The sequence below is a fragment of the Pituophis catenifer genome, unplaced genomic scaffold (genome assembly GCF_029215685.1).
Source record: "Pituophis catenifer annectens isolate HBS135680 unplaced genomic scaffold, rPitCat1.0.hap2 SCAF_2, whole genome shotgun sequence".
NCBI classification, from domain to species: domain Eukaryota; kingdom Metazoa; phylum Chordata; class Lepidosauria; order Squamata; family Colubridae; genus Pituophis; species Pituophis catenifer.
In genome coordinates, this window is record NW_027256882.1 from 157975515 (window position 1) to 158003128 (window position 27614).

Sequence of the window (27614 nt, forward strand, 5' to 3'; positions counted from 1 at the left end):
TCTTTTTCCTTCGTTTACAACATCTATATGAAACTGCTGGGTGATTTGGTCCACCAGTTTGGAATTCAGTACCATCTGTTTGCTGATAAAACCCAATTATAACTTTTAATTCTGCTCCAGCCAAGTGAGGTTATCAAGGTTCTGTTTCAGTGCCTAGAGGCTGTACAAGTTTTTAATGGGGAGGAAGGGTCTATGATTCAGTCCTACCCAGGTCGGATCATTGTGGGTTTTGGGACTGCCTAGATTTTGGGATATTCCATCTCTGATGTTGGATGAGGTAACACTTCCCCCTTCAGAATTGGTAGGGTCTAGGGATCTTCTTGGACTTGCAGCTCCTATTAGAACAGGTGTCAGCTGTGGCCTTTCCACAATTCCATCTGGTGCATCATTTGCACCCTTTCCTAGATGAGTTAGACCAGGTTTGTCAAACTGGTGGTCCACGGTCCGGATGCATCATGTGCAGGCCACGCCCACCCCAGCTCCACAAAGGCAAAAACCCGTCATGATACATCACAATATGTTACATGATGCAATCGAGTTTGACACCTGTGAGTTAGACTGTCACTTATGCCCTAGTCACCTTGTGGCTTGACCATTGCAACATGGTTTATTTAGTGCTGTCCTTGAATCTTTAACCGGTCTAGAATGCAGCAGTGAAAGCAGTAATGGGCATGCCTATGTAATCCATCTGCTTCACAAGCTGCACCAGTTTGTTTCCAGGTGCAATTCAAGATGCTGATTGTTATCTATAAAGCCCTACATGGCATAGGGCCAGGTTACTTGCCTGTTTCCCATAACATCTCCCTGGCCAATTTGATTCTGCAGGGTTGGGGGCTCCGGATTCCTTTGATTAAAGAATGGCATATATAAGGGCCCCAGGAGCACACCTTTTCTATAGCAGCCCCTGCCTTTTCGAACAAGGTTTCCCTCAAGATCTGGATGACTCTCTTTCTGTTGTTGCTTAGGAGAGGCGTAAAAACCAGGGTTTTCACCCAGTGTTCGACGAAGGATAGTGAGATCCCTTGCGTTATCACACCTGCCATCTTTTATCTTTATCTTTTATTGGTTTTATTGTAATTTCTCTGTGAGCAGCCCAGTGTTGTTAAGACTTAAATGGGATACAAGTTTTTTAAAAAATATTATTACTCATACATACATTGTAACAACAGCTGAATTTATAATGGATGTGCATATCTTTAGAATTACTATAATTTCCTGCTTACAGCCAGAATATGTCACAATGATAAATAATATGTGAATTATTAAAAGTTCTGCTTCAGCCATGTCTCCAGAGACAAGCTCAATTTTTATATAACCAAGTGTGTTTGTACCATCTATGAAGTAGAGATCTGTGCCTTATATACATATAGGCAGTGGTGGGTTCCTCCCGGTTCCGCCGAGCCGGTAGTGGTGACAATATGACATCACCGAACCAGTTCTGCTCCCCCTTGCCCCCCCCACATTATTTTATTTGGCCCCACCCCCAATCTATTGCTGCCTCCTGAGTCCCAGCTGGTCTGCTAGAAGGAAAAAAGCTGTTTAAACTCTTGCCCTGGGGCTTCAAAGGGCCGCCCTACAGCTGATCAGTGTTAAAAGGCAGTGTGCTGGTAGACCAGTGCTTGCAAAAACAAATGAGTAGACCAGTACAGCTCTGCAAGCAGTTAAAAGCCTGGTAGACCAGTACCTCTGCTAAATCCTAAAGAATTGTCACATGACCATCAAGCCACGCCCACAAAATAAGCCACGCCCACAGAACCGGTAGTAAAAAATTTTAGAACCCACCCCTGCAGGGTAGTGATGGCAAACCTTTTAGATACCAAGTGCCCAAACTGCACGCGTGCGCGTGCCCAAACTGAAAGGTGTGTATGTGCGCATGAACACGCACATACGCCAACATACGTACACATGCTGACATGTATGTGCGGTCTCCCACATGCATGCAGCCCTCCGCATGCACATGTGCCCCCTCATGCACCCGCCCACCGCAGGCGCGTACAGCCCCCCACTTGTGCCCCGGTCCCTGCATATGCGCTGCAGAGACCCGAAGACCAGCTGGCTGGCGGGAGGCGTGCGCCCATGCATAGTGGAGTGGAGCTGGGGCAACGGCATTGCGTGCCCACAGAGAGTCGTTCTGTTGGCACGGCAACATCTAGCACTTCTCTTAGCAATGCAAAAAAAAAAGCCCAAAATACTTGCAGGGTGCCAAATTGGAGAAGGCAGCTTTCTGTTGTTTTTTTCTACTAGTGTTCATACCAGGATAGATGAGTTTAATCAGCATAAAGAATGAATCAGCCCTTGAGTCCTCTTCATTCTAAGGGAATAAAACACATGCAAAATTTGAGATAAGAAACTTTGAGGAGCCTAGCTAAATCAGGAAAGAAAGACTGAGTGCAATTTGAAAGAGAGTGAGAGAAAATCAATATAGAACATACCATTTTATTAATAGTTCTAGGTTGATTAGTGATGAAAGAATTAATGATTTGATTCCATGCCGGACAAACAAGCCAGGATTGAGTTTAGATGTGCAGGTGTTACATGTGGCAACAACCTGTCATCCAGGGCCACAATGATAAATTAAAAATCCTTATGGGCCACAGAGAAATACCTGGAATGCTGAGCAGCTCTTCTGCAGGTAATGGAATGGGGCAGAAGTGCTGGACATGAAGGCAATGGATGCTCTAAATTTGCTACTTAAAAAAAAACATTGTTGGATTGCACAAAGCTGCTTGTCAGATGTTGTGCTGACCTGCTTTAAATAATTTAAGATCTTTCTTATATTTCTGCTACCACCAACCCTTTTCCTGATTTGGAACTCCCCTGTTTCTTTTCGTAATGTGACATAATGAAACATGGGGATAATCTGGATTGCCTCAGTCAATGAGACAATGTTTGGAAACAATTATGAACTAATCTTTAATATTTAATTTAAAGATGATCTAATCTTAGCCTTTCTCAACTGTGTATTGCATAAAGCACACATTTGCTGTTGATAAAACAGTTTTTCAACTTGGGTACATCTCTGTACTCATTAGAACTACCTTTGTTAAATAATTTAATAGAAAATACTCAGCTCTGACTTTGTGAGTCTGTATTAAGATTTGCTTAAAGTTGTGAAGTAAATTAATTTTGGGTGATCTTCTAGATAAACTAGCTCCTTGGCATTTAGTAACATATAGTAATCAACCATTCCAGGTTATTCTTCTGATACTACGGTAGCTCTAGGATTCTTCAGCTGAGATTACTGTTACTTAAACCAGTCATTCTGAGTAGTAGAAGATATACTTGGATAAGAATCCAGAGCTTTACTCCCAACACATCTTTTCAGTTCCCTATTTCCTAGTTGAAAGTGGAACTTCAGACTTCTCTAATCTACCCCCCCACCTCAAGAATTTAGTTGAGAGGATGTGCTCTGGCTTAAAATTCTTGGGATGACAGATTCCATTTGCCATCATCACAGAGCCTTTCATATCCATTGGTTCCCTCATCTAGACAAAGTAATTACAGAATATCTTATTTTAGAATGTTTTTAACCTCTTCATCTTTTTTATATTCAGCAAAATCTCCTATTTCAATAGTAGAAAGTTATTCCTTTCATGGTAGATGATGAATATAAACCTTACGTATGCAAGAAATGACAATTGAATGTGTTATCTCTTTTCCACTTATCCTTAATGGGTTATAAACAGTCAAAAGCTCTTTTGAGGTAACTTATAATGGGTGTGGAATAACTGATTAAAATTTGTTAGAGTTCTAATATTTCCTATTTGTGAAAGTAATACTTTGAGTATCTACAGTGTATCTCATGCAGACAGAAGTCCCTAAGCAGAGGACATTTATTTTGTCCCACTGTTATATTATTTGGTTGTCTTAGAGGAATGATGCCTTTCAGGCCCTTGAAATGGTGAACCATCAAACATCTTTCTTCACTGCTTATTCCTAGCACCCTTATCCATCTCTTACTTTCAAGGTTACTGTATAAATCAGCTTAAGCCTGACCTCCCAGTTTTACAAAGAAACCATTTCTGAGCGATGTTGTATAAGATCTCAATCTAATTGACAAGAAATGTTAACCAGGCCAGCAATATCTATTTTCTGATCATAGGATGTTTTTTGCTACTTAGATATATTGCATTTTAAAATCATTGTCTTGTAGATATCATTTTAAAGAATATGATTACTATTATGATTAGATATTAGTTTAGTTTAAATCAATAGAATTTAATAGATTTATTTTAATAGGTTTAATAAACATTAGCTTTATAGTTATTCTATTATCTGTCTGTGTGTATTGTATTATTAGAATTGAATAGCAAAATATTTTTGTCCAGCTTGTAGGGAAAAGGCATAGTTAAATTTGATACGAATAATTTGGAAGCTTGTTTTTCATATTCAAAAGATCCTCTAAAAGTAGCTTTTCCCAGGTAATTTGCCATGGTAATGGTTAATTTTCAAATTATACAAACATCTGAATCAAAACCAAAACTTAAATAATAATTGAAGCTATACTCCTTGGCTAATCTTTGCACAGAATCTTTATCTGCAGAAGTTAGCAGGTACAGATTTTTACAACAGGGAGCTCAGCATTGACATCTAATAATGTTGGTCAGTTAAGAGCAAGTCCTAGTAAAAATTTAGCACCCCAAGGTGTTAATTAGGTAATGCGGGAGATTACTTCATCAACTGTTAAATTGGACTTCTCCAGTTAGGGATATCAGTTTTCTCAGAGACACTTAATAGCTGCATGATAGGTTGGCATTAGTAAAATAAACCAATAGCTGTAGTTATTTCCTCATCATAATGTGAAAGATGTTTGGTATATATGTAGCTCTTCTAGGTATGGGGGTGATGGTGTTTCACCTTCCTGGGAATGCAACAGCCTGTCCTAACTTTGTACCTTCCAGATGTGCATGGATCACAATTCCCAATCACAAACTACTTGAATACAAAACAAAGCAAACACTCAAATATTTTTAATAGTATATAGATGAAGGAATTATGGCAGATGTTTTCTGTAATGCAGAGGTGAGAAACAATGTCTCTATAGAAATTGTTCTACCGGTAGGTACAGTTCTATAAAAAATACAGATGCCCTATACTTCTTTGCTACTGAGTTACATGGTTCTTGTATCTTCTAACTGTACCAAACATGTCATATTAAAAGAGCTGTTAACATACTTCATTAAGCTTACAAAAGCCTGTAAAACACAGTATAAATTGGTATGCTCTATGTATGGGACAGCTCCCAGCAGATTTTTCTACTATCGTCTCACTTAAAAAGAAATTTGCCTATACAGGTAGTCCTTGACTTATGACCACAATTGAGCCCCAAATTTCTGTTGCTAAATGAAACATTTGTTAAGTGAATTTTGCCCCATTTTATGACCTTTCTTGTCACAGTTCAATGAGTCACACAATTGGTGACACAATTGTTAAGTGAATCTGGCTTCCCCCTTAACTTTGTCAGAAGGTCGCAAAAGGTAACCTCACGATCACCAGACACTGCGACCGTCGTAAATATGAGTCAGTTACCAAACTCCTGAATTTTGATCATGTGACCATGGGCATGCTTCAACATTCGTGTGAAAAAGAGTCATGTCACTTTTTTCAGTGCCGTTGTCACTAAATGAACTGTTGCAAGTCGAGGACTACCTGTACTCTAATGAACAGAGAAGAATGGGGAGGATCAATGGCTAGGGGATTTGAGAAGTTCAAGTCTAAAAACTCGGGGAAGCATTTTTACAGATACAACAGTCTCCTTATATTCCACGAACTGTATTTGCAACACCAGAATTCTCTGCATTCTCAGTGCAGACTTTTCCATTGGTTGGATCATTCAAGGTCGAATCATTTACATCTGTGCTGCCACTGTAGCTCAGGGTTGAACTGTGGAGTCCTCGGTGCTCTCAGACCGTCGCTGTCTGCTTGCAGACCTTTCATTACCCAACTAACTAACTAACATCATCGGTACATGTCTGTAATATAGACACCCTAATAAGAGCCTTGGTAGCGCAGCAGACTAAAGCACTGTTAAGTAACACCAGCTGCCTGCAATTACTGCAAGTTCAAATCTCACCAGGCTCAAGGTTGACTCAGCCTTCCATCCTTTCGAGGTAGGTAAAATGAGGACCCGGATTGTGGGGGCAATAAACTGACTTTGTATAAATATACAAGAGTATGAAGGCTATTGCTTAACGCATTGTAAGCCGCCCTGAGTCTCCGGAGAAGGGCGGCATATAAATCGAACCAATAAATAAATAAATAAAAATTCTTTGTTAAACTGATGATGTTACCTAGCCAGGTAATGAAAAGTCTGCAAGTGAACAACCAAGCTCAGACTGCACCAAGGACTCCACAGTGATGATTCTGGCTGGGCATGACGGGAATCATAGTAGAGCAAGGCGCCTGATTTAGTGAAATGACCCTGTTAAGAGACCACCTGCCGCCTCAATTCTGCCATCCGTATTTAAGTGCTTATCTGAAACCTGACCAAAGATGCGTCCTTCGAAACGAAGAACGGTCAGGACCTCCGCCATTCCGACCTCCTCCATTAGGGGGCAGCCGTTCTTTTCCTGTCGCAAATACCAGATGCCTCGCAGTGGGAGGGGCAGGATTGAGTAACGGCTCCCTTTGTCCTCTTGACTCAATTTAGTGCGTGCACAAGACCCGGGGGAAAGTCGTGTAATTTTTCTAGGCGAGCTTCCACCTCGATCCTGTCTTTTCAGTCTCGGGGACTGGAGTGTATATTTTCAGAGTAACGTCTTTTTAGAAAAAGAGGCACCCTCAGTTTTCACTTTGCTCGGGAAGACAATTGCACCGAAGTCAGGTTTAGGGGTGTGTACGCGTGTCTATGTATAAAGATACACATACTCCTATTCTATGGTCCGGTTCGTATAGGGGTGTGTAATCTTTTAACAACAGGAAGATTCATAAATAGTGGTGTTAGGGTCCCGGTGTGAAGTATGTTCAAGATTGTAGGTCGTAGTTTTGTTTTTGGTTTTTCCCTCCTCCTCCATTTCTGCAAAAAAATAAATACCTCAAGTACTTACTGCAGGTTGCCGGATTCCCTGTATGTGCTCCTTTTACATGGCCGAGTGATACTCGCTGGAACCAGGAAGGATTAGACTCAAAAGAGTATCGTAGAAGTAGAAAGGGGCCATTTGGACTACGGAGCCCAAGTTTAATACGGAGAATCCGAACGGAGTGGACTGACTTCGAAGTAAAAAGATGTCCCGAGTACAACTTGGGTCTAAAAGAAGCATTTTCATTATTCACCCAAAGTTCCCTCCCGAATGAATGTCAATCTAAGAATGGCTAAAGTGGCATCAGCTGGGGCTTCAATTTGTTTGCGTCTCGGGAGCCGAGCCTTATCGAAAGCCATCAATCAAGGGGCTTCTTTGCAAACCGTGTGAGCGGGATTGGGCCTGCAGGGGGAAAAAAAGAGGCGAAGTTCGGGACTCTTTTGGGGTGTTGCCTCAAAACAAAGCGCCCTCTTCAGGTGCTCAACTTCCACCTCGGCTCGCGTCGCCAAGAGACCTTTTGCAGACGCGCCTGCAATTTGGGGGCGCCACGTGTGGACGAGGAGGCTTCTTGGGAAGGGGGCAGCGCATCTCGGGGAAGAGGGAGGGTCGGGAAAAGGAGCCGTCCTTACTTTCTTCTATTGGACGGACGATGTCTTCAGGCGGGCGGTGCCGGGGGCGGTCCCGACAGCCCCGTCTTGTCCCAGGCCGGGCACAAGAGGGAGGGATCGGGAGGTAGCTGTCGCCGCCTGGCCACGGCGGCTCACTTCCATACCGACGATCCAAACGGGCCGAGCCATCCCCGCCTCCCCTGGAGCCGCCTGGGCCGGGGATGGGGAACACCGAAAGCGGGGAGCCGGGCGGGGGCCCCGGGATGTTGCCGCCCCCGCCGGGAAGAGTTCCCATGCCGGATCAGGGAGAGCTGGAAGAGCGATTCGCGATGGTGCTGGTAAGAGAGAGAGAGAGAGAGAGACCCCTCCTCCCCCCCTCTCTCCCCCCCTCCCCGGTTAGATCCCTGCATAGATTCCTCTTCGCCTCCCCCCACCCTCCACCCCCGCTACCCCGGGGACTTCGCAGCCTTTATTGCAAATAAACTCGTCCGCATCTCCGACGTTGCTGGAAATCGGTTTCTTTCGAGCCGCGCTCTCTCTAGGACCAGAGATGGATCGCCAGCCTTAGCGCCTTGCTCCTTTTTCCTTTCCCGCTTTCCAACTTTTTCAGACACTTTTTTTTCCCCCGGTCCCAAAAGATCCAGGAAAGCATTCTGGATCTCTTTTCTTTCGCTGGGATTGAAGCCCAAGCCTTGCTGGGAGGGGGGGGTTGGTGCCTCCCTAAACTCTCCACTTGTTTTTTGGTGGTTCGGATTTTCTGTTACTCTTGTGCGCCCGTCGCCTATAAATTGTATGCTCAACTATTTTTTCCTGCGGAGCGGGATTCCCAGCGAGGTGGCCGTTCATTCAGGTAGATCATGTCATTTCAGAGATAATCACATCCACCTCTTGTCTGTCAGCTAGAATTTTTTTCCCTGTTAGATACTTCCCCCCCTCCTCCCCCCCAGTTTGCATTTCTCATGCTGCTAGACCTGTAGGTATCTCTTTTTTTATGTATCCACTCAAATGCCACAGAGGCTTGAGACTTGGTTTTGAGGGATGCCCAGTTTTTAATCTACCTGGAATGTGTCACTGTTGGCAGGCAGATTTTTCTTAAAATTTCAGATTTGCACCACACTGTTCTGGCCCAAGGTGGGCTTTCAATTAAGAGTTGGGGGGGAAGGGTTTCAGTGATCCTGCTTGGTTTTTTCTTTCCTTGCCTCTGCTTTATCCTTATTATCTAACCCTTGTTATTTTCTGGTTCTAGTGGGAAATGTCAACAGATACTAATTTCCCTCAACTTTCTTGCCTTTATCCATTGCACATAGGATATCCTTTTAAAAAAAGTTTTTTTTCCCATTTCCCCTTCATTGTTCATCCTAACTTTTCTTTGCAACCATGGAATTTGGTTGATTTCTTTTCTTTTTTTCGCTAACTTGGCTTTGCCTACAGAAATGCTGCAGTGTTTGGTTTTTTTTCTTCCCAAGACTGATTTGAATGGGAAAAGTTTATGAAGCAACATTGTCTGGGATATATATGGTCTAGTCCTATCCTGCCCAAGCTTTGATGGAAGACATCAATGGATTCAACTGATGGATTTTCATTATTATTATTTTTAATCTGAATCCAGTTGATCTTGTTAACCCAGAATCTTGTGGCTTGGAAACCTATGGCCTAATTCACACAAGGTTCTAAAGCTTAATGTGCTTTGTTTGGTTTTAGTTTAACTCACATATTGTGGACTCAGCCTTTGTAGATTTAAACCTTGGATTTTGGGTTACATGTTGTATGAACTTAACCAGTTATGGTTTATTCAAAAAAAACCCCATGGCTAATCAAACCATGACTATGTAAGGCAGGGTGTCAAACTCAATTTCATTGAGGGCTGCAACAGGGTTGTGTTTTTCCTCAGGGGGCTGGGATGGGTGTGGCCAAGGTGGACATGGCCAGCATGATGTCACTTGTGTCAGGGGGGACGGGGACGCCTGTGGCGGCCCGATCACTCTGCCAGTGAAAACGGGCTTCCGTTTGCAGGACAGCCTCCTGCAATCTTCTGCCAGCAAAAATGGAGCTCGTTTTCACTGGCAGAAGCACCGCGGGCCAGTCCTTTGCTGTTTCCAAGGTGGCCCCGCGGGCCATATCTAAGCACCCCGTGGGCCGAATCCTGCCTCTGGGCCTTGAGTTGGACATTCCTGATGTAAGGGATGATGATGGTGGCTATAATATTGCACTACCTTCCTAAAATGAGGTTTTATAATTCCTATTAAATCCAAATAGAAAACAATATGGGATTATACAGGGTTTGTGTGATTTATGGATTGATTTAGATTTCTAGTAAGACTCCTAATCTGTATTAATAGCTGTGATGTTAAGAATGAATGTGGTGGAATTTGTTTCGGAAGTGTTACTGTAATCTAAAAGACTGGAGGATAACCTTGTGACTGCTTCATAAAAAGAAGAAAGGAAGAGTTGTGTGGCTCCTCCTACTTCCATAAATATATTGGGGTGAAATATGAATGTGGAATTAGATGTGTTTTTAGAAGTTACATTTAATATTCTTCCCAGGAGTTCTTGGCAGTTTGTGTAGCTCTTGTTCACTTTGTTCCTCCCACTATCCTAAGATTAGGCGGAGAGGAGCCTTGACCAGTCACTTGCCAAAAATGCAAGGAGAGCAAAGTCACTTGCAAAAATGCAATCTTGTAGCCTTAGACTTTTGCACCTTGACTGCACTGTGAAGGTCTGGTGTGTGAACTTTTTTTCACCCATTGAGTTTCTTGTAAAAACTTGTAAGCTTCAAAAAAAAAAAAAAAAAAAAAAAGAACAGATGTTCCCCTTCTAGATTCAATGTTTGAAGGGCTGAAAACTGCCAACAGTGAGGATAAGAATTTGTCAATAGAGTCAACAAATGTCCTCCCTTGGTGTATTCTGAGAATGAATTGAGATACACTCCTTCAAAGAATCTATGGTTTCTGGCAGAACTTCATAGGGGAAATAGGTTTAGAATCTGAGCATCTTCACCGCGTTCTTAATCCTCCTCTAGTTGCTAAACTTTGCTGGCTATTGCAGGATGATGCTGAGTTCAAGACTACCTATTCAGCTTGTATGGCCAATTGTACAAGATCTATAAAAATGTCCCATATAAATATCTTCCATCCTCAGCCTGTAAAATAAAGTAGCACTGGCAGGGAATGCTGCCTTATTTTCCTTTATGAAAATTACAGTTGAGATGTTTTTTGCACAAAACAGTTTGCAAAATCATGCATGTCCCTTCTGCTGATACATTGATAAGAAATACTTCAGAATTCCACATGAAGACAAATCAATTCTGTGCAGTTACTAGAGTAACCTTTTCCTGGTGCCTGCTATATGCATTGGAATACAGGTCTCATTCTCTCATATAGGTGGGAAAAATTAAGATAGGGTGCTTGACTGTCACAGGGAGAGCAATCTATGGCCAGCATACTTGCAGATCACAGAGCCCAAATTGGGAGTGAGTGTGTGTGTGTGTAACATTTTAAACTATTTTGCACTTGGAAAGGGGGAGTTTAAAGGGTAAAGTTTTCCTTAAATCCGTCCTCCCTGACTACATGGGGTAGGAAAAGTAAAGGATAAGCGGATGGCTTTCCATTGCAAACTCCACAAATGTAAGTACAGAAAAGAACGCACTTATCCCTGGACGAAAACTAAGGCGATCCGGGTTTAAACACCCTGCATAACATTTTTCTTAGGAATTTAGATAGAAGAATTTAGTTTGTCCATTTTTAGAAAAAGTTTGTGTCATCCAGGTACATGTATCAAGCACACTTCTATAGTAAGGAAAACTAATTAACAGACACATTAGGTACATTTATTAATCTTGCAAAGAACATTTCTCTGAGAGATTAAATAAAAATATTGACACTTTCACTGTGAGTGTTTGAGATTTCAAGACAATTGGTGAGCTTTTAGTGATACTTGTAGCTGTATACCTGGGGGATGGGATTTCCATGTAGTTATTTTTCCTTAGTTAATGGAGAGTTTGTTTGTTAAAAAATTCCACTCCAGTGATGTCAGAATGAGAGGAAGTTGACAGCATGTGATACATAGTTTTCTTCTTTATGACTCTTTTCTCAATGGGTAGGTTATTCTTTGAATGTTGCCACTTTAGGAAATAAGATGATAATTCAAAAGTGCATGATACTGGATTAAAGAAACAGTTATAAACTGTTAAAGAAACCATTGCTCCTTCTAGCCTCATTAGTTGTCCGCTATGATTGACAGTAGCTTTCCACACTCATGTCTTGTTGGCTGGAGATAGTGGGCCCATACGCTAGAAAATTTTGCATGCAAATCATTCTATCTTTGAGATACAGCCCATGACAACATCTACAATCTACTAATGTAATATTGCAGGTCCTATTTTGCAATTTAGAAAGAGAAGGAGCACGAAATGTAAGTATAGAATTCAGCATCCTGAAATTCTTAGTTTGATTATTTTAGATTTAAAAACAAGCACATCTTTGGCTAGCTTTTATGACTGAGGATATTTTTGAAAGCATTACTGAGGATGTTTTTGAAAGCCTGCTATAATATAAAAATGAGATTTAGCTAACCACAAGCTTGGACATAATAACATTCCTAGTTATTGGAAGGTTGTTTTTCCATACCTGTGGGAAGGATTAACAAGTAGAAGAAAATGCAAATACATACAAAAATGCTGCAAAATAAGTAAATATATGCAAGTTTGATCAATTAGCATAAATTGCTCTGGTTCCTAGTTCCAAACTAAATATGGAATTTGAATTTGCTGGATGCAGAATTATAATGTTTAACATGCATAAATGTGTGTGGGATGGTCTTGATAGAGCACACATGGTTCTGGAAAAAAAAATAAAGAGCAGCCTGTATTTATGAAGGTCTCAACCTTTATGGCTGATGAATTCCAGTTCATAATTTAAGCAGATGCAGTTTTAACCTTCCTTGAGACAGGTTTAAGCAGCATTGTAAGTGTAATACAGAAGAAGATACATTTTGGCATTCTGTGATGTAATTTGAGCACTCACTTCATACCGAGTCTGTCAACCATGCTGCTTTCCTATGGCATACTATACAACAGTTCTGAACTAACTAGTAATTGATCAAATTAATCCACTCTCCAGTGTGAATGGTGTGTTATGTGTTCCAGATCTCAGATACTAGGCTGGAACAATTTAATTTGATCTCTTTTGCTTTTTGCTGCTCTTTTTGGTTCATTGTAGTGTTACTATGGAAAAGGACTAGAGTTTATGATTTTTATTAATCTCTGTATCTCTGCAAATATGTTACATTACTCTGGAAACTGTAGCCCTGTTCTTTGTGTGTTATAGATGAGAGGAGAGGAACCTTTGTGTAGTGAGATTTTTTTTTTTTAATTTGATTTACATGCCGCCCTTCTCCGGAGACTCAGGGCAGCTTACAATGTGTTAAGCAATAGCCTTCATAGTTTTGTATATTTATAGAAAGTCATCTTATTGCCCCCACAAACTGGGTCCTCATTTTACCTACCTTAGAAAGGATGGAAGGCTGAGTCAACCTAAACCTTTTTTTAGATTACATTTAAAAAAAATATATATTTGGTATTCAAGAGCCATTACATAAATGTAATGATGTCTGTGGAGGGGCAGAACAGAATTTTTGGGCTTGTTTTCTCCGGTTTTAAAAAGATTGCCCTTTTAAAGATTGATCAATGACCTAAGTCCATTCAATGCTTAACACGCCATAGTTGTTCATAACTTTTAAAAAAAATATTCTGTCACATCTCACCAATTTGAAATGGATTTTATTGATACATTTCTCTTCTGAAAATTTGTGGAAAGTATGCTTCCCTTATTGCCATCATATTTTCTGGTACAATCTTGGACAATTGCAAAAAAGGCTTGCCCCCAGACTATGGATTGGCCCCTTCCAATGAATATGAATTATCATTAAATATGAAATATGATATAGCAGCAACCTGCCTTATACAACAGGTAGAATAGCTTTATGTGCTGTCTGTAAATATATATACCAGAGGTTTAAATTCTCAAATCTATCTTTGTCAAGGAATTATCCTTGTCCTTTGATCTAATTTTGGTCTTTTCTCATAGCATAGAAAGCATAGTTTTCCAGTTATTTTACATGAAAATAATCTGACTGTAAGAATGCCATAAATTTCAAAAGACAAAAAAAACCCAACATTTTAGTTATATAGTGGTGCTTTAATGAAACCCCAAAGCCTTCTTTCAGACTCCTCCGCCATGTTAGCCAATGTTAGTATAGCCTTTTAAACCCAAAAGTATTAGGATCATCATATAAGAAAAGATGACCTATTCTGCCACCTCCTTTTCCTAATTTGAATACAGGTAGTCTTTGACTTACAACAGTTTGCTTAGTGGCTGTTCAAAGTTACAACGGCACTGAAAAAGGTGACTCATGACCATTTTTCACACTTATGACCATTGCAGCATCCCCATGGTCACATGATTTCCATTCAGATGCTTAACAACTGACTCACATTTATGACGGTTGCAATGTCCCGGGGGGCACATGATCCCCTTTTGCAACCTTCTGACAAACAAAGCAGTGGTGGGTTCCTCCCGGTTCGGCCGAGCTGGTAGTGGTGACGATATGATGTCACCGAACCGGTTCTCTTTGTTCGGGAGCTGGGCCCTCCCGTCCCCCCCACGTTATTCTTACCTTTTATTTGGCCCCACCCCCAATCTATTGCTGCCTCCTGAGTCCCAGCTGATCGGCTAGAAGGAAAAAAACTGTTTAAACTCTTGCTGTGGGGCTTCAAAGGGCCGCCCTACAGCTGATCAGTGTTAAAAGGCAGTGTGGTGGTAGACTGGTGCCTCCAAAAACAAATGAGTAGACGGGTGCCTCCAAAAACAAATAGGTAGACTGGTGCCTCCAAAAACAAATGAGTAGACCGGTGCCTCCAAAAACAAATGAGTAGACCAGTACAGCTCTGCAAGCAGTTAAAAGCCTGGTAGACCAGTACCTCTGCTAAATCCTAAAGAATTGTCACATGACCATCAAGCCACACCCACAAAATAAGCCACGCCCACGGAACCGGTAGTAAAAAAATGTAGAACCCACCCCTGAAGCAAAGTCAATGGGGAAGCCAGATTCACTGAACAACTGTGTTACTAAATTAACAACTGTAGTGATTCATTTAAGCAAGAAAAGTTGTAAAATGGGGCAAAACTCATATAACAAATTTCTCACTTAGCAACATAAATGTTGCTCAATTTTGGTCGTATGTTGAGGACTACCTACACTGCTGACAATTAAGCGAGATCACAGGACCAGACTGAGCCAGTAGACTTAAATACTAACATGTAATAACATTTCATGGGTTAATTCTTCTTTGTCCAGCTTGGCTTGTTTCAAAGATTTAAAAATTTCTAGAGGACAGCGGATTAAGGAAAGCTGAGTTAACAATATCCCAAAATAATGTAGGAATAATTATATTTGTTTTTGTTCCAAAAATAAGTATCTGATACAGTAACTAAATACAGTAGCAATTAAAGCCCCCAATCTGATTTTTTTATACTAAAATTGCTTTTATAGACATTGCCTTAAATAGTTTGAGTCTCACCCATAATGGTTGTCATTCTTATGTGATAAGTTTACAGTCGATAGTATTCATATAAACTATTTTTAAACCAACTGATAATTATATAGGAAAGTGAATTTTGTTACTGCATTTCAACGTTTCTGCATTTTGGTATTATTAGAAATGCATTATTAGAAGAGCCTGGTTGCGCAACAGACTAATAGCCTGTTATTAACATTCAGATGCCTGCAATTACTGCAGGTTCGAATCTCCCCAGGCTCAAGGTTGACTCAGCCGTCCATCCTTTCTAAGGTAGGTAAATTGAGGACCCAGTTTGTGGGGGCAATAAGCTGACTTTGTATAAATATACAAAAGTATGAAGGCTATTGCTTAACGCACTGTAAGCCGCCCTGAGTCTCCGGAGAAGGGCAGCATATAAATAAAATTAAAAAAAAAAATCTGTATTCATTGTTTGTTTATCTACTATAAAATACTTTTATATCACTTTTTGGTCAGCATTTTAGTAACTCTGTAATGCTTGACCAACAATTATTCTCTATTTTTCTGGGGGAGAGGTCCTTTAGGAATGAAAGTTGTTGCAATGTAAGGTTAGCTGATGCTCCTCAGGGAACTTGATTTGCCCCTCTTGATGGCTGATTCCTACATTACAAAATGAATGAAAAACCTGCCACAGCTGTCTGGAGGATGGAGGAAGAGCATAACCACAACACCACTGGAAAGTGAATTGCATTGTTTGCCAGTTTGTTTCCAGATGCAGCTTAAGAAGCTGCTACTGACCTTTAAAACCTTAAATGGTTTGGGCCCACCCTTCCTTAGGGAGCAAGCTTTCACTGAGACAGGCTGGGAAAGTGATGTTTTGAAATGTTACAGTTACTCCATAAGCAGAGGCGTTTGCTGAGACTGAAAAAAAAATGGAAATGATCTCTCAGAGAGGCCTGCAAACATCTACCTTCCACATAACTGAAGTATGAATACAACCTTTTACAATCTGTATTTATAAACATATTTTTACACTACTGTGGATAAACTCATACCGTGTTTCCCCAAAAATAGACCCTGTCTTATATTTTTTTTAACCCCAAAATAAGCGCTTGGCCTTATTTTCGGGGAGGTCTTATTATTTGGGGGCACGTGGAGCAAAATGAGGCTCCTCTTGCTGTTTTACCTGATTTCCAACTCTGCGTTTAAATATTTTCGGGGAGGGCTTATTTTGGGGGGAGGCTTATTTTAGCGCATGCACTCAAAAGCCTGATTGGGCTTATTATCAGGGGATGTCTTATTTTCGGGGAAACAGGATAATAACATATGAATTTGGAAATCACTTGAGGTTTGGTTCTCACTGTAATGACTAATCAAGTGGCAGGCAGTGTGATTTCTGATTTCAGGTATAGGCTCCCAGGATCAAAGACCCCTCTTTAAGAAACAAGAAGCTTTCTCCCCAACATGTTAACTTTCTAGGTAGGGTAGGGGTTTTCTTTCCTGATGAATACAAAAAATGATTCAATACGACAAGCTTTACCAGTTCTGTACAATTAGACTTTAGCAGTTGCTCCATATCCTAAATCTCTGATCGTGATGTTAAAATTACCATGTTTGTTTTGATATGAAAGAAGTTGCTGAGAAAGAGATGTTTTCCTTTGTCAGAGCTTGGCTTTTTTGGACTAGGACTGTTTTGGGGGTAGTTGCAAGGCATGGTTAACATTATTTGGTAGACTAGAATACTTTCTAGATTCCTATGAATTTTGGTTAGGTTAATTGTTGTTGTTGTTGTTAGTTGCAAAGTTGTGTCCGACCCATCACGACCCCATGGACAACATTCCTCCAGGCCTTCCTGTCCGCTACCATCCTCTGGAGTCCATTTAAGCTCACGCCTACTGCTTCAGTGACTCCATCCAGCCACCTCATTCTCTGTCGTCTCCTTCTTTTGCCCTCAATCTTTCCTAGCATTAGGCTCTTCTCCAGTGAGTCCTTCCTTCTCATTAGGTGGCCAAAATATTTGAGTTTCATCTTCAGGATCTGGCCTTCTAAAGAGCAGCCAGGGTTGATAATACAGACTAAGTAAATTTAAACCATTCAGTTACTTACAGATCTTAATTTATATGATTGTTGCCCCACTATTTGTTGATCCATACCTGAACTGTTGAAAAATGGGGAGCACTATTTCATTTTTACTTGAGGCTTCAAAGTTCTGTAAAAGAACTCTGTGCAAGCTTAGGTTAAAGCAGAATAAGCTGCTTTTTTCTGAACATTTCGGCTTTGATAGGCATGGCTTCAGCATTGCAAAAAGCTTGGTTTATTTGAATTGTCATAAAAGCTAGAACCATGGTGGATTTTTTTCAGTGAAGTAACCAGAGGTTTGCGGAATATAGAGAGCAAATAACTCTAAGCATGCTTTGATTGCAAAAAAAAAAAAAAAAGAAAAAAGATTTTTCGTTTTAATTGGTGCATGTCTGTGTTAGATTGAAGGCTACATTTGAGAAGCAATTCTGCGTTGGTCTCAATTTGAAGGAAAAGAACTCAAGAAGACCCTCGTTCAATGGAGTCCAGCTGGCTGGTTAGGTTGCGTTTCAGCATTTGGACTTCCGGTTTGAGATTTCAAAGGGAGCTCTCCCTGGCAAGGGGCTGAATTTCCCATACAGCCATAGACACAGTTACTAACGGCATGACGTTTTAGAAGCATATGGCATCCCTCCCTGCACAGTTAATTCCATACAGGGCTGGGTAAAAAAGCGGTGGAAATAGTTATTGGTTTCCTCTCGGCGTATTTCCAGCAGAGGAGGGAGAAACTTATGCTTCTTTGCAACATTTCATCTGGAAGAAACACCCCAGCCTTTTTCTCTCTCAGGGTGGGGAGGGCTGGAATGCCTTTCTGTTTGGAGAGGGAATGGAAACGGGCGTAGAAGAGGGAACCGTGGTTCCTAACCTGGCAAAGCAAATGGGGAACCAATTCGGAAGGTTTGGTTTGATAGGTTGGCTGCCAAATCCCCACGGAGGCCCAAATGCGCAGGCTGTAGCCCAGCAGCATTGCAGGAATTGCAGTCATGTTGCATCACTTCCTTGGGAACAGCATCTCATCAAGGGGCAGGGTTTAAATTAGGAAGTATTATTTCATGGAAAATGGAAGTGGTTGTTAGATAGGGAGCTGGGGAATGAGGCAAGAAGCCAGGAGCTCTTATCCTCAGTTCTGAAGAAAGGAGGAGCCTCCTGGATTGGACACCAGAGGAAAATGTGGATCTCTGCCCTAATCATTTGGATACTCAGTCTGGAGGATATTGGAGAGAATTGCCGTCATGGTTGCTTAGCAACTCCTGTACTACAATCTCTCTCCTGCTTTGGGGCTGGCAAAATGGCTTCTGCACTGATGCTCATAGCAGTGAGAAGGGGCACGTGAAGGGAAAGCTTGTATGGAAGGATATATGGGAATATTGAGAGAATGCCAGTGAAGGGATAGCAAGCTGGGGAGGAAGCGAAGTGAGTTAGTGTGGGTTTTACAAATGGAGGTCCTCTGGGTGTCCCATCATTAAATGCCTCAAATCTTCTACCAGCAGGTCACGAAGGTGTAATTATGCCATGAAAATAGCAATTGAGGAATAATTAGATGGCAGCTGCCGCTAAATCGAGACTTCCAGTGCTATGGTTCTTTTGTTGCAAAGTGTATTTGGATCTTCGAGGAGCATGTTTCAAACTATGGTGTGGGGTGGACAAAGAGAGAGAAGTTTGGTTTGGGAAAGCTGAATCGTCTAATTGTTGCTTGTTCTTTTTTGGATACATTCTGGTTTTTCTCCAGCCGGTATTATTTTGTGTTTTAATTGTTAGCCGCTCTGGAAATATTTGTATGGGAAGGCGAGAGAGACCCATCTACACAATAAAAAATGTAAAAACCCTGTCAAGCTTTGCCCTCTAATAATTGCCAGATTGCTATTTTTTTTCTCCCAGTGCTGGGATTTAAAACTAGGGGAGCCAAGAATGGATTCCTGATTCCCATCTTCCATCAGTTTGATCTCCTCTGCTTTCTAAGAGTGGAAATTCTCTCTAGCAAGTCTTCTGTAACTTCAGCAAACAGGCAGAATTCAGCACATATTTCCTTAGTTCAGAGGTGTGGTAATAAAAAATTCTTTATTTGTTGACTTTCTCCTTGTCATGCATTCCACTTTTTAAGGGTATAAATTTCCTGCCAGAAAGCATGGTGGCAATCCCTAACAACAATACATTTTTAAAATTAAATGCATAAATAAGACCTGGGGGCCTCTCAACCACACTGTAGTTGGCTGCTAACCTATATATCATGTTCCATTCACAATAAGGGGATATATATTGTATTCCAGTCTTCAAATACTATTTCTCAATTTAGCATTTTTATTGTGAATATAGAATAACAGAGTTGGAAGGGACCTTGGAGGTCTTCTAGTCCAACCCCCTGCTCAGGCAGGAAACCCTGTATGAATTCAGACAAATGGTTTTCCAATCTCTTCTTAAAAACTTCCAGTGTTGGAGCATTCATGACTTCTGGAGACATGTTGTTTCACTGATTAATTGTTCTAACTGTCAGGAAATTTCTCCTTAGTTCTAGGTTGTTTCTCTCCTTGATTAATTTCCATCCATTGCTTCTTGTCCTGCTCCCAGGTGCTTTGGAGAACAGCTTGACTCCCTCTTCTTTGTGGCAACCTCTGAAATATTGGAATACTGCTATCATGTCTCCCCTAGTTCTTCTTTTCATTAAACTAGACCAGGGATGTCAAACTCAAGGCCTGGGGGCCGGATTTGGCCCATGGGGTTCTTAGACCTGGCCTGCGGGGCTACCCTGTAAACAGTGAAGAACTGGCCCACGGTGCCTCTGCCAGTGAAAATGAAGCTCGCAAAGGCCATGTGCGACTCTCCCAAGTTCCATTTTCGTTAGCAGAGGGTTGCAGAAGACCATCACAGCCAAAAATGGAACTCGGGAGCCCATTTTCACTGCCAGAGTGCTCAGGCCACCACAGGCACCCCTGACACGAGGGATGTCGAGCTGGCCACCCCCCCAACCCCCCTGAGATCAAACACAACCCTGATTCGGCCCTTAATGGAATCGAGTTTGACACCCCTGAACTAGACATACCCAATTCCAGCAACCTTTTTTTTTCCTTTTCAAACAAGCCTTTTTAAACAGACATACCATTTGATTGGGGCAAACGATGAAATTGCAGTGAGTTGGCATAATTTATTTGGGGTTCAAGATTCATTTTTAAAATTATCAACAGGATTTCATTTGGATATTCCTGGGAAATAAGTGAGGAGAAGAGAGGAAGGTATAGAAATTAAATCAAATATTCCATGGGCACTGAATATTTACTAACAGCCCTATGTGGGAATAAGAATATTCATAAAAGTATAAATATCTACATCTATTATCAGAAAAAGCCTTGTAGTGTTTTAAGAGTTGCTTACTTTGAACAGTTTATTTGCCTCTACCAAACATAGGAATAAAGAATTATGAATGTCACTGTAGTTTAACCTCCTGGTCATGGGAAATCTTGCTTAGCTTCCTCTTCGACTTTTTAGATTTCAACTGGCAATGCTCATTTATATTTGAGTTTAATTTTGTGATCTTAAGGGATAGAAGCTTGCTTTTTCAAAAACCAAAGCTCAAATTCTTAGGATTGTGAATTCTATCCTGTATCTGGTATCTATTGGACTGAAGTGGAATGGAATAGACATATCACTACAGAAAGCAAAAGAGAATAGAGTTACCAACTAGTGTGAAAAATTACTGGTTAATCTGCTTTTGTGTTTGGTATCCAGTTTTTAAGGCAGGATGTAATAATTATCATCAGATGGAAGTACTACTTGAGATTGGATGAACATAATCTAGTACTGTATGAAGGACACTTTATTTAGTATATTCAGTAATGGCAAATAAAAGTATTAGTAACAGCGGATGAGACAATTCAAAGAATTAGGAGCCTTAGCAAACCTGCAAACTGTCTTAGTAATTGTCAGCTTTGTATCCTTTTGTTTCAGATGGTATTTGTACATTGATATGAATAGAAGTAGTGGATTAAACAATATAGTCATTTAATGTACCATGTTTGCTAAAGCAAAATAGAGTTGGGCCTGGTTAATGTGTAGATGAAGAACTACCTGCAAATCCCATGATTTTGATTGTTTTCCATCAAGGAAGAAGTGCCAGAATACAAACAATATATAGGCTTTGTAAATATACACATAAAAACTACTTGTCTGCAAAAATCCTGGTAGCCTTTTGGAAGTTGGCAGAAACAGATCAAAGAGATGTGATTTTACGATTTTATTTTTTGCTAAACATAGAAGAAGGAGCTTTCCCATTCTGATACTTCTTTCTGATGCTCAGTACATTGGAAAGGCTAACATTTCAGCCTTCAACTGCTCACTTACCTATGTAGTATTTTCTGTTGCTTTTAGAGATTGGACTGGTATTTAAATACAAGGCTAATATACAGTATTTGGTGCTTACAAGTCCAAAGAACATTCCTATCTCCAGTGCATACAGTACTCCAGGATGGGAAGCCTAGAAAGAAAGAAAATGATTTAGCAAGAATATTATAATAGTTCTTTCTTTTTTTTCCTTTAGCACAGTTGATGATCATTCATCACACACATATTGGCTGAATTTCAGAACCTGTGACTTGCTCTTGTTCATCCTCATTTGTCAGTTGCTACTAGAATTAACCAATAACTTTATATCATTACAAAACAGAATTGATGCACTGCACTGCAAAACAGAAATAATTTCATATTTGCCAAAATGGTTGGTGGTGGAGAGGATGGGTGAGGGGAAATGGTGAAGAATAATATTAGCATAAATTCTTATTCAATGGAGTAACAAATAATACACACAAAGCCTACTCACACTTGTTTATTAACAAGAACGGATGGGGTCAACCGGTCAAGAATGTAGAAGGAAATTTAGGAATGCAGATACTGGTTAGATCATTGTCTAGAGCTATTTTCTCCAACTGGGTATAAGAATGCTGCTTTTTTAACTTTAAAAATGTCCTGTTAGAAGTCCTTCCTGGAGAGAATGCATCCATTTTAAATGTGTGTGTCCAAATGGAGAACAATTAAAATACATTCTATAGTTATTAATGTCCATCAAGGAATAAAGACCCTGGAAAATTGTTTCACTCCAAGCAGACCCGGTACTAGCCTGTAGAAACCAATGAAAGTCATTCTAAGGCAACGTTCTATATTTAGAAATTTATCACAGTCCCACAGGAGTGTAACAGATTTTCGGTAACATATATTTGCATATCACCAACTTTGTACTATTGCATGGATTAGACATAAAAATCCTTAGTTTGCCACTGTAAGGAGAAACACAGATTATAGGAGACAAAGAGAAGTTGTTTCTTGCCATATCTAAGCAGCCAGTGATGTGGAGAAGGGTAGTACTTAAACCTATAATATCACAATACCCATAAGGTAAATGATGTAGCTTAAAAAAAGAGAAGAGGGGAAAACTAAGAACTGAACTTCTGTGCACTTTCATCAAACCTGAGGCAATTCAGGAAAGGGGTCTTCTCTCTTGCATCTGCCCTTTGGAAGAGGATATCCTAGAGCAGGGGTCTCCAACCTGGGCAACTTTTAAGACTTGTGGACTTCAACTCCCAGAATTCTGGGAGTTGAAGTCCACAAGTCTTAAAGTTGTGTCCTAGAGAACCATATGGCTCTGATCCTGATCTTGTTTAAGGGTTGCAAAAAACATGGTTTTTCTCCCTAAGCCTAGGGGTTAAAGTGGGAAGCAAGCCTCTTATAGGGTTATTTAATGAGGCTGGGTTTTTTTAATCTTTTCTGGAAGTGCATCATTCTTTTTCTTTTGTGACATGATTTCTGTACTGTTTTAATTGTTGTAAGGCTCTCAGAGTTGTCATGGAGTCAGGCAGCCTTATACATTTTAAATAAATAAATAAGGTTACTTTCACACTGGAACAGCATCCAGTCATATATATATGAGCTTCATATGTATAATTCCAAAATCTCTTCTCACATTATGTCAGACGTAAACTAAAAGGAAGTTGCAGTATGTACTGTAAAGCATTTCTTGAGAGTCTTCATTAATTTGGCTGAAACTGGTGGTTTTGGGGGTTTTTTTTGCAGACAAGGAATAGGATTATCAATAGCGTTGAGCCCCTGACAGTGAAGTAGGGGGTGCTGACTGATTCCTTTCTGGAAAAATGCATAATTCTTTATGTAGATTCGGTAAAAGAAGCAAGATCTTATTTGGGGAGCAGCAAAATTATAACCAACTTTTGTATTTCATGCCTGATTTTATAGGATAGGTACGATGCTCACAGCTTGCTCCCTGTTTCAAAGTAAAAGCTAATGTCTGTGTGTGTTGTTAGGAATTTATGGGGCTGGGGCTTGTAGTACTCTTGATGGTCTTTTGATGGAATGAAGATTAGGCAGCAGGTATATTCATTAACAAGCCAATATGATATAGAGATTAAGGTGCTGAATGAGATTTAAATCGACCCTTAGCCTTGAAACTCACAACAGGTAATCCTCAATTTATTACTACAGTTGGGGTTAGAATTTTCATTGTTAAGTGATGCGGTTGTTAAGTGAGTCCCACCCGATTTTATGACCTCCTTTCTTTGCCATAGTTGTATAACAATGATAGCATGACCTCGGTAGATGCCAAACACTAAATAAAAATAAATAAAGTTAAGCAAATCTGGCTTCCCCCATTGGCTTTGCTCATCAGAAGCTCCCCATGAAGCTTGTAAATGGTGATCATGGAACCCCATTGTAAATACATGCCCATTGACACTTATAAATGTAAGTCGCTTGTACAGGTATTTGAAGACGTTTTGTGCATTTGAAGTTACGATGGCACTGAAAAGTGACTTACAATCAGTCCACTGCCTATGACCATTGCAGAGTCCCCCACTGTCACTTGATCACAATTTGGGCACTTGGCAACTGCAATGCATTTATGACAGTTGCAATGTTCCGGAATCACATAATTATCATTTGTGACCTTCCCAGCTGGCTTTTGACAAGCAAAGTCAATGGGGGCGGAATGAAGCCTGGATTCATTTAACGACCATGTGATTCACTTAACAACCACAGCAAAGAAAGTAAAATTGGGTATGGTCATATGATAACTCACTTAAAGACTGCAATCATTTTGTGCTTGATAACTTTTAATTTACTTGCTGTATGCTGTAACACAAAATACTACTGCTCTATGATGTAGAGTGCTATAAGTACTGTTGGATACCTCTGATATAAAATAATAAATTTTATAATCTGGGCTGTCTTAAAAGCAAAGAATGCCTACTGAATCAATTAATGGCTTAGCTTTTGCACTGGGACTGTGGACACGCTGATCTCAGGTTCCTATCTGATCCAAGAAAGAATTTAAGCCGAACGCTTATCCTTTGTTAATACAGGTAGTCCTCAATTTACGACCCCAATTGAGCCTAAAATTTCTGTTGTGAAGTGAGACATTTGTTAAGTGAGTTTTGCCCCATTTTATGAGTTTCTTTGCCACAGTTGTTAAATGAATTACCACAGGGATAAGTTAGTAACACGGTGGTTAAGAGAATCTGGCTTCCCCATTGATTTTGCTCATCAGAATGTTGCAAAAGTTGATCACATGACCTTGGGACATAGCAACGGTCATAAGTATGAACCAGTTGCCAAGCAACTGAATTTTGATCGCACAATCATGGGGATGCTACAAAGATTGGAAGTGTGAAAAACAGTCATAAGTCAATTTTTTCAGTGCCATTGTAACTTTGTACAGCTACTAAGTCGACTGTTGTAAGGTGAGGACTATGTACTGTCTCATGACATTTTGAGAGTTGTTCTTTTGAGCATCACCTCTTTTTCATAACCTAATGATTTTAGGGTTTGAGTACTTCTGATTATGTTCTTGTCTCAGCCATCTATCTTTTAGTTGCTTTTTGACTTTAGTCAAAAAGTACCTAGTTGTGTCTGGATTGGATGGTTCTTAAGCCATTGTACACCTGGTTTATATTTTCCTATTTAATAAATTCAGATTTTTTTTTTGAGCTGGTGTACATAGCGTTCCTCTTCCAACTTTCCCCCACATCAACAATGCTGTCAGTGATGTTGCACATGCATACAAAAGGAGCAGAGCTTGCCTTGTGACAGCTTGACAAAATAAGCATTAGATCCTACAGATCAATGGTGGGTTTCAAAAATTTTTACTACTGGTTCTGTGGGTGTGGTTTGGTGGGTGTGGCATGTCTTGGTGGGCATGTCTTGGTGGGCGTGGAAGGAGAAGGATACTGTAAAATCTCCATTCCCACCCCACTCCGGGGGAAGGTTACTGCAAAATCCCCATTTCCTCCCAATCAGCTGGGACTTGGGAGGCAGAGAATAGATGGGGCGGGGCCAGTCAGAATTTTTACTACCGTTGCTCCGAACTACTCAAAATTTCTGCTACCATTTCTCCAGAACTGGTCAGGATCTGCTGAAACCCACCTCTGCTACAGATGCCTCCAAATATGCCTATATTTTAAGACGTTTCAGGGAGGGGTTTTCATGGTTTTATATGCCATGACAACAAATTAATATTTGTTCTTAACAAGATAGTTTTTTTAAAAAAAAATACACATTTTTCCTACGTGCTGGTTGTTTTTGGACTGATAACAGTTGGTTTTGTTAGGTTTCTCAAATTGTAATTTATAGTGTGCCTTGAAAACATTTGTAGAATATGACAAATAAATCTTTATATAAATAAATAGATGAATCGAAACCATCCTTTCCAAACATTTGCTCTGACCAGCATGAATTACAATTAAACCGTTCCAGACAGAAGCCAGTGTGACTATTTTCCAGAGCTTCCCATCACAGGGACTCCACAAGTTCCCCTGGTAATTTGTTCCATTGCTTGACTATTATTATGGTTGGAAAATTTCTGCTGACATTTTTAAACTAAATCTTTCCTCCTGCAGTTTAAATTAATTCTCTTTGACCCCACAGGAATTGGGGTGTGAGAGCAATCTCCCAACAGTTTTGCTGCCATCTTTACACCAGCACGTTGCCACACCTGCCACCTTTGTTCTTCTTGCTTTTATTTTTCCCTTTTTTCTCAACTCGGCTAAGCCTGCAGAGAAACTACATAAAGTATCAGCCAGTAGGCCAGTTTCATAAAATGCAAAATGTGAGGAGTGAGTTCAGTGATTCGGTATTGGCTGTACTGATTGCATATGGCTCTGCAATTCTCAGTTTTCAGGTTCAGTGCAAATTTTCCAGCCCTCAAGGAGAGGGAAACTTGAAAATGTCTGAAGTGGTGTCTTTTGGAATTAAAAAATAGGAGAAAAAGAGAGTATGCCTCCTTCAGCTATCCTTATATGAATATAGTATGCTAACTAAGCAACTGTTTGATCAGTGAGTCTAATTTTTACAAATTGCAACATTCAACTTTTCTGGTGCAAATATTCTTAATGGGGAATAAACTCTCAACCCTAATACCACTGCCAGTATACTAACTTGCTGGGATTTACAAGTACAAGATGCAAGACAGCTTGGATTTATTTTATATAAAGACTTAAGATTTGGTGGCTGTATGGAAATCATTCAAACAGTGCATCCTTGGCTATTGTCCAATATGGAAGAAAATGTTTTCAGATTTTTGAAGACGGAGATTTTGAACTTTTGAATATAATTCCCCTCCCCACCTTTCTTCTTCCCATCTATCTACTTGGTATAACTGTCTTAACTGACTTTTGAACCATCCAAACATTCTGTAAGATGTGGAGCATACCTCAATTTATATCCCTGTTGGCTTAACTTTATTTTAAGATCAAAATAAAATAAATTCATCTTTAAAGAAAACTTCCACTGATTTTACAGGAACAGAATATTCAAACTTGTTCCAAAGATTGCATAAATAATTGATTTTATCAACTTCCTTCAACCGATAAAAATGGACTGTTGGCTTTGGCCTCAATTAATTCCTTCCAAACTCTTAAGTGTGGGACTTCAAAAGCAGAAATAGCATCAGACAAGCATTTGGACAACATAGTCCAAATAATAAGTTCTTAATACTGAGTAAGTTGCCAAAAATCATGCTTTGATAAATAAAAAGTTTTAAAATCAGCTTCTTCCAAATTAAGTTGCTCTATAGTGATGAAGCGTGGAAAGCTCAGTTTTGCCCCTAAAAGTTTTATCCACTTTTTAAAAACCAGGGTTATCTCACAATATAAGGTTGTGGAATTAAACATTATTTATCACTATTTTCAATTGGTATCTTCTGATAATTGCAAGTATTGAAACTGATCCCTGGACATTCATAGAACCCATTTCTGTCAGAATTTCTAGAAGAGCTAAATTCTAAAAATCCCTCTTCCGACCATATATGATAAAATAAACATGCAACAATACCACTGAAAATGTTTCACCCATTATAAGAAGTACTCAACAGTGTCCATATAGCAACCT

General features: G+C 40.1%; 1 protein-coding gene across 1 annotated transcript in view; it reads left to right on the plus strand.

Moving 5' to 3' along the window:
• Positions 1-7814: 7814 nt before the first annotated feature.
• FMNL3 (formin like 3) overlaps positions 7815-27614 on the plus strand; it is a 110727-nt gene continuing 90927 nt past the window's right edge. Inside the window, 1 exon segment of the mRNA XM_070937872.1 lies at positions 7815-7965. Within this exon segment, the coding sequence (XP_070793973.1) occupies positions 7849-7965 (117 nt within the window). The 5' untranslated portion in view covers positions 7815-7848.